We start from the raw sequence: 4845 nt of genomic DNA on the forward strand, positions 1-4845 counted from the left end.
AGGTCCACTCAGAGACACCATCTGAAGGTCACCAACAGCAAAGACCAAAGGTAGATAAATCCACAAAGATCGGGAGAAACCAGCGCAAAAAGGTTGAAAATTGCAAAAACCAGAATGCCCCTTCTCCTCCAAAGGATTGCAACTCTTCACCAGCAAGGGAACAAAACTCGACAGAGAATGAGTTTGACGAATTGACAGAAGTAGGCTTCAGAAGGTGGATAATAACAAACTCCTCCAATCTAAAGGAGCATGTTCTAAGCCAATGCAAGCAAGCTAAGAATCTTGAAAAAAGGTTAGAGGAATTGCTAACTAGAATAACCAGTTGCGAGAACACAAATGACCTAATGGAGCTGAGAAACACAGCACAAGAACTTCATGAAGCATGCACAATTATCAATAGCTGTATCAATCAAGTTGAAGAAAGGATATCAGAGACTGAAGATCAACTCAATGAAATAAAGCAAGACGACAAGATTAGAGGAAAAAAAGGTGAAAAGAAATAAACAAAGCCTCTAAGAAACATGGGACTATATGAAAAAAAAACAAACTTACATTTGATTGGTGTACCTGAAAGTGATGGGGAGAATGGAACCAAGTTGGAAAACACCCTACAGGATGTTATCCAGGAGAACTTCCCCAACCTAGCAAGGCATCAACATTCAAATTCAGGAAATACAGAGAATACCACAAAGATACTCTTCAAGAAGTTTAACGCCAATACACATAATTGTCAGATTCACCAAGGTTGAAATTAAGAAAAAAATATTAAGGGCAGCCGGAGAGAAAGGTCAGGTTACCCACGAAGGGAAGTCCATCAGATTAACAGTGGGTCTCGGTCAAGATGGCAGTTACCATGTTCCGGGCTGCGCTGCGGGGATGGAGAACTGGTGTCCAGCGGGGCTGCGGGCTACGGCTGTTGAGTCAGACGCAGGGCCCTCCAGATTACCCCAGCTTTGTGGAGTCTGTGGATGAATATCAGTTTGTGGAGCACCTGTTACCAGCTACGAGGATCCCAGATCCCCCAAAACATGAACATTATCCTACCCCTAATGGCTGGCAGCCTCCCAGAGACCTCCCACCCAACCTGCCCTACTGTGTACGACGCTCTCGGATGCACAACATCCCTGTCTACAAGGACATCACGCATGGCGACCAGCAGATGACTATGATCTGGAAAGTGGAAGGGTACATTTGGGCCCTGCAGAAAGATGTGGAAGATCTTCTGGGCCCACTGCTGGGGAAGACACCCGTCACCCAGGTCAATGAGGTGACAGGTACCCTGTGAATCAAGGGCTACTTTGACCAGGAGCTTAAAGCCTGGCTTTTGGAGAAAGGCTTCTGAGGCCTAGCTGAGCAGCCTGCATGTCAGTGTGCCCTGCGGATCAAGTCTAGGGGGCCTCAGGAGGAGGGAGGTGGGTGTTGGAGCCCCTGAGACAGGGGATACAGAAACTAAGGCTAAAGGACTTTGGGGTCAGGCCTTGCTTGCATAAAGGAGAAAACTGGACCCTATGTACATGCTGGGGGAGAGTGCCTAATGTGGGAGACCAAATAGGAATAACCAGGCTAATGGGGGGTGTCAGCAGCTTTCTCTCCCTCCTATCTTGGCCTGTTGTTTTTTGTTTTTTGAGATGGAGTCTCACTCTGTTGCCCAGGATGGAGTGCAGTGGCATGATCTTGGTTCACTGCAACTTCCACCTCTGGGTTCAAGCAGTTCTCCTGCCTCAGCCTGCTGAGTAGCTGGGATTACAGGCACCCGCCACCACAACCTGCTAATTTTTGTATTTTTAGTAGAGATGAGGTTTCACCATGTTGGCCAAGCTGGTCTCAAACTCCTGACTCCAAGTGATCTGCCAACCTCGGCCTCCCAAAGTGCTGGGATTATAGGCGTGAGCCATGTGCCCTGCCCACCTTGGCCTGTTTTGTTTTCCTTTCCTTGGGCTCAACAATTCAAATTCTAGTTGTTATTTGGTGGAAGCAGTAGCCCAAACCAGTTTAGGGGAAGGTAGCACAGGGCAGAGCCACTGGGCACTTTGTTTCCTTGGCCCTCCAAAGCTCATTGTTGCAAACATCCCCAAGCCCTTGCTCTAGGCCAGATCTTGTTTGGTACAGGCTATGAACACAGATGACTCGGGCATGGGGCTTGGAGATCTTCTGTTAGAAGTACAGTGCTGGCACTGGGGCACAGAGTGCCCACGTTAGCCCTGGGCTCTTTCTCATAGAGAGGTAGGAGGCCCATTCTTGGTCACTCTTCCATTGCAGACCAGACTTGGCTGGCCCGACCACAAGGGAGTGGCTGGGAACTCCTCACAGCCAGCATAGGGCCATCCTCCCCAGCCTGCTGACCTGGAATCAAGGCTGGGGAGGGGTTTGCAGGCAGAAATACGCTGACCTTTCACCCTGCCATCCCATCCCAACCCCAGCTCACCAGCCTTCATTGGAGTCACAGGGGCTAAAGGCCTGAGACCCCACCCTACCCCCAAACTGGCTAAAACAGCTTCCAGTTCCTGGCTCTCCAACTTGGTCTCTGCCCTGAGGCAGGGCACTGAACTCTGGGCTGCTTCTCTATGTGTAAAATGGGCACATCTTCCTAATCTGTTAATGGTCAATGGTGTCCCCAAGGATAGTGCTGGCTTCCATGGAAACCCTAACTCCTGGAGATTCCATTCCATTCTCAAGTGTACAGCCACAGCAAGGAGCCCGACACTGATTTTATTGATTCCATGAGACAAACCCTCCAACTGTTAATGCAAGTTTTTATTTGGCTGTATATACAATTTAAGCTATTAAAATTTGTACAATATTTACAAATTAAATAATCATCTGAAAAAAAAAAAAAAAAAAAACAGTGGGTCTCTTCGCAGAAACCCTACAAGCCAGAAGAGAGTGGGGGCCAATATTCAACATTCTTCAAGAAAAGAATTTTCAACCCAGAATTTCATATCCAGCCTAGCAAAGCTTCGTAAGTGAAAGAGAAATAACATCCTTTACAGACAAGCAAATACTGACAGATTCTGTCACCACCAGGCCTGCCTTACAAGAGTTCCTGAAGAAAGCACAAAACATGGAAAGGAACAAGTACCAGTCACTGCAAAAACATACCAAATTGTAAAGACCATTGACACTATGAAGAAACTGCATCAACTAATGAGCAAAATAACCAGCTAGCATCATAATGACAGGATCAATTTCACATATAACAAAATTAACCTGAAATATAAACGGGCTAAATGCTCCAATTAAAAGACACAGACTGTCAACTGGATAAAGAGTCAAGACCCATTGGTGTGCCATATTCAGGAGACCCATCTCATGTGCAAAGACATGCATAGGCTCAAAATAAAGGGATGGAGGAAGATCTACCAATCAAATGGAAAACAAAAAAAAGTAGAGGTTGCAATCCTAGTCTCTGATAAAACAGATTTTAAGCCAACAAAGATCAAAGGAGACAAAGAAGGCCATTAAATAGTGGTAAAGGGATCAATGCAACAAGAGAGTTAACTATCCTAAATATGTATGCACCCAGTACAGGAGCACCCAGATTCATAAAGCAAGCTCTTAGAGACCTACAAAGAGACTTAGACTCCCACACAATAATAGTGGGAGACTTTAACACCCCACTGTACCCACTGTCAATATTAGACAGACCAACAACACAGAAAATTAACAAAGATATCCAGGACCTGAATTCAGCTCCGGACCAAGTGGGCCTATTAGACATCTACAGAACTGTCCACCCCCAAACAACAGAATATATATTCTTCTCAGTACCACAATGTACTTTTTCTAAAAGTGACCACATAATTGAAAGTAAAATACTCCTCAGCAAATGCAAAAGAATGGAAATCATAACAAACAGTCTCTCAGACCACAGTGCAAGCAAATTAAAACTCAGGACTAAGAAACTCACTCAAAACCACACAACTACATGGAAACTGAACAACCTACTCCTGAATGAACACTGGGTAGATAATAAAATTAAGGCAGAAATAAAGATGTTCTTTGACACCAATGAGAACAAAGACACAACGTACCAGAATCTCTGGGAAACATTTAAAGGAGTATGTAGAGGGAAATTTATAGCACTAAATGCCCACAAGAGAAAGCAGAAAATATCTAAAATCAACACCCTAACATCACACTTAAAAGAACTAGAGAAGCAAGAGCAAACAAACTCAAAAGCAAGCAGAAGACAAGAAATAACCAAGATCAGAGCAGAACTGAAGGAGACAGAGACACAAAATACCCTTCAAAAAATCAGTGAATTCAGGACTTGGTTTTTTGAAAAGAACAACAAAATAGATAGATGCTATCCAGACTAATAAAGAAAAAAAGAGAGAAGAATAAAATAGATGCAATAAAAAAATGATAAAGGGGATATCAACACTGATCCTGCAGAAATACAAACTACCATAAGAATGTGATAAACAGCTCTACACAAATAAACTAGAAAATCTAGAAGAAATGGATACATTTCTGGACACATACGGCCTCCCAAGTCTAAACAAGGAAGATCCCTGAATAGACCAACAACAAGTTCTTAAGTTGAGGCAGCAATTAATAGCCTACCAATCAAAAAAAGCCCAGGACCAGATGGATTCATAGCCACATTCTACCAGAGCTACAAAGAGGAACTGGTACCATTCCCTTCTGAAACTATCCCAAACGACAGAAAAAGAGAGAATCCTCTCTAACTCATTTTATGAGGCCAGCATCATCCTGATACCAAAATCTGGCAGAAACACAACAACAACAACAAATTTCATGCCAATATCCCTGATGAACAATGATGCAAAAATCCTCGATAAAATGCTGGCAAACTGAATCCTGCAGCACATCAAAAAGCTT

General features: G+C 43.9%; 1 protein-coding gene across 1 annotated transcript; it reads left to right on the forward strand.

Annotated features, from left to right (window-relative positions):
- Positions 1-840: 840 nt before the first annotated feature.
- Positions 841-2843, forward strand: LOC102136102 (large ribosomal subunit protein mL49-like). Its single transcript, XM_015451798.3, has one exon. It carries the CDS (start codon positions 842-844, stop codon positions 1283-1285), a length of 444 nt encoding a protein of 147 aa, XP_015307284.3. The 5' UTR covers position 841; the 3' UTR covers positions 1286-2843.
- The last annotated feature ends 2002 nt before the right edge of the window (positions 2844-4845 follow it).

Source organism: Macaca fascicularis, chromosome 6, assembly GCF_037993035.2.
Source record: "Macaca fascicularis isolate 582-1 chromosome 6, T2T-MFA8v1.1".
NCBI lineage: Eukaryota > Metazoa > Chordata > Mammalia > Primates > Cercopithecidae > Macaca > Macaca fascicularis.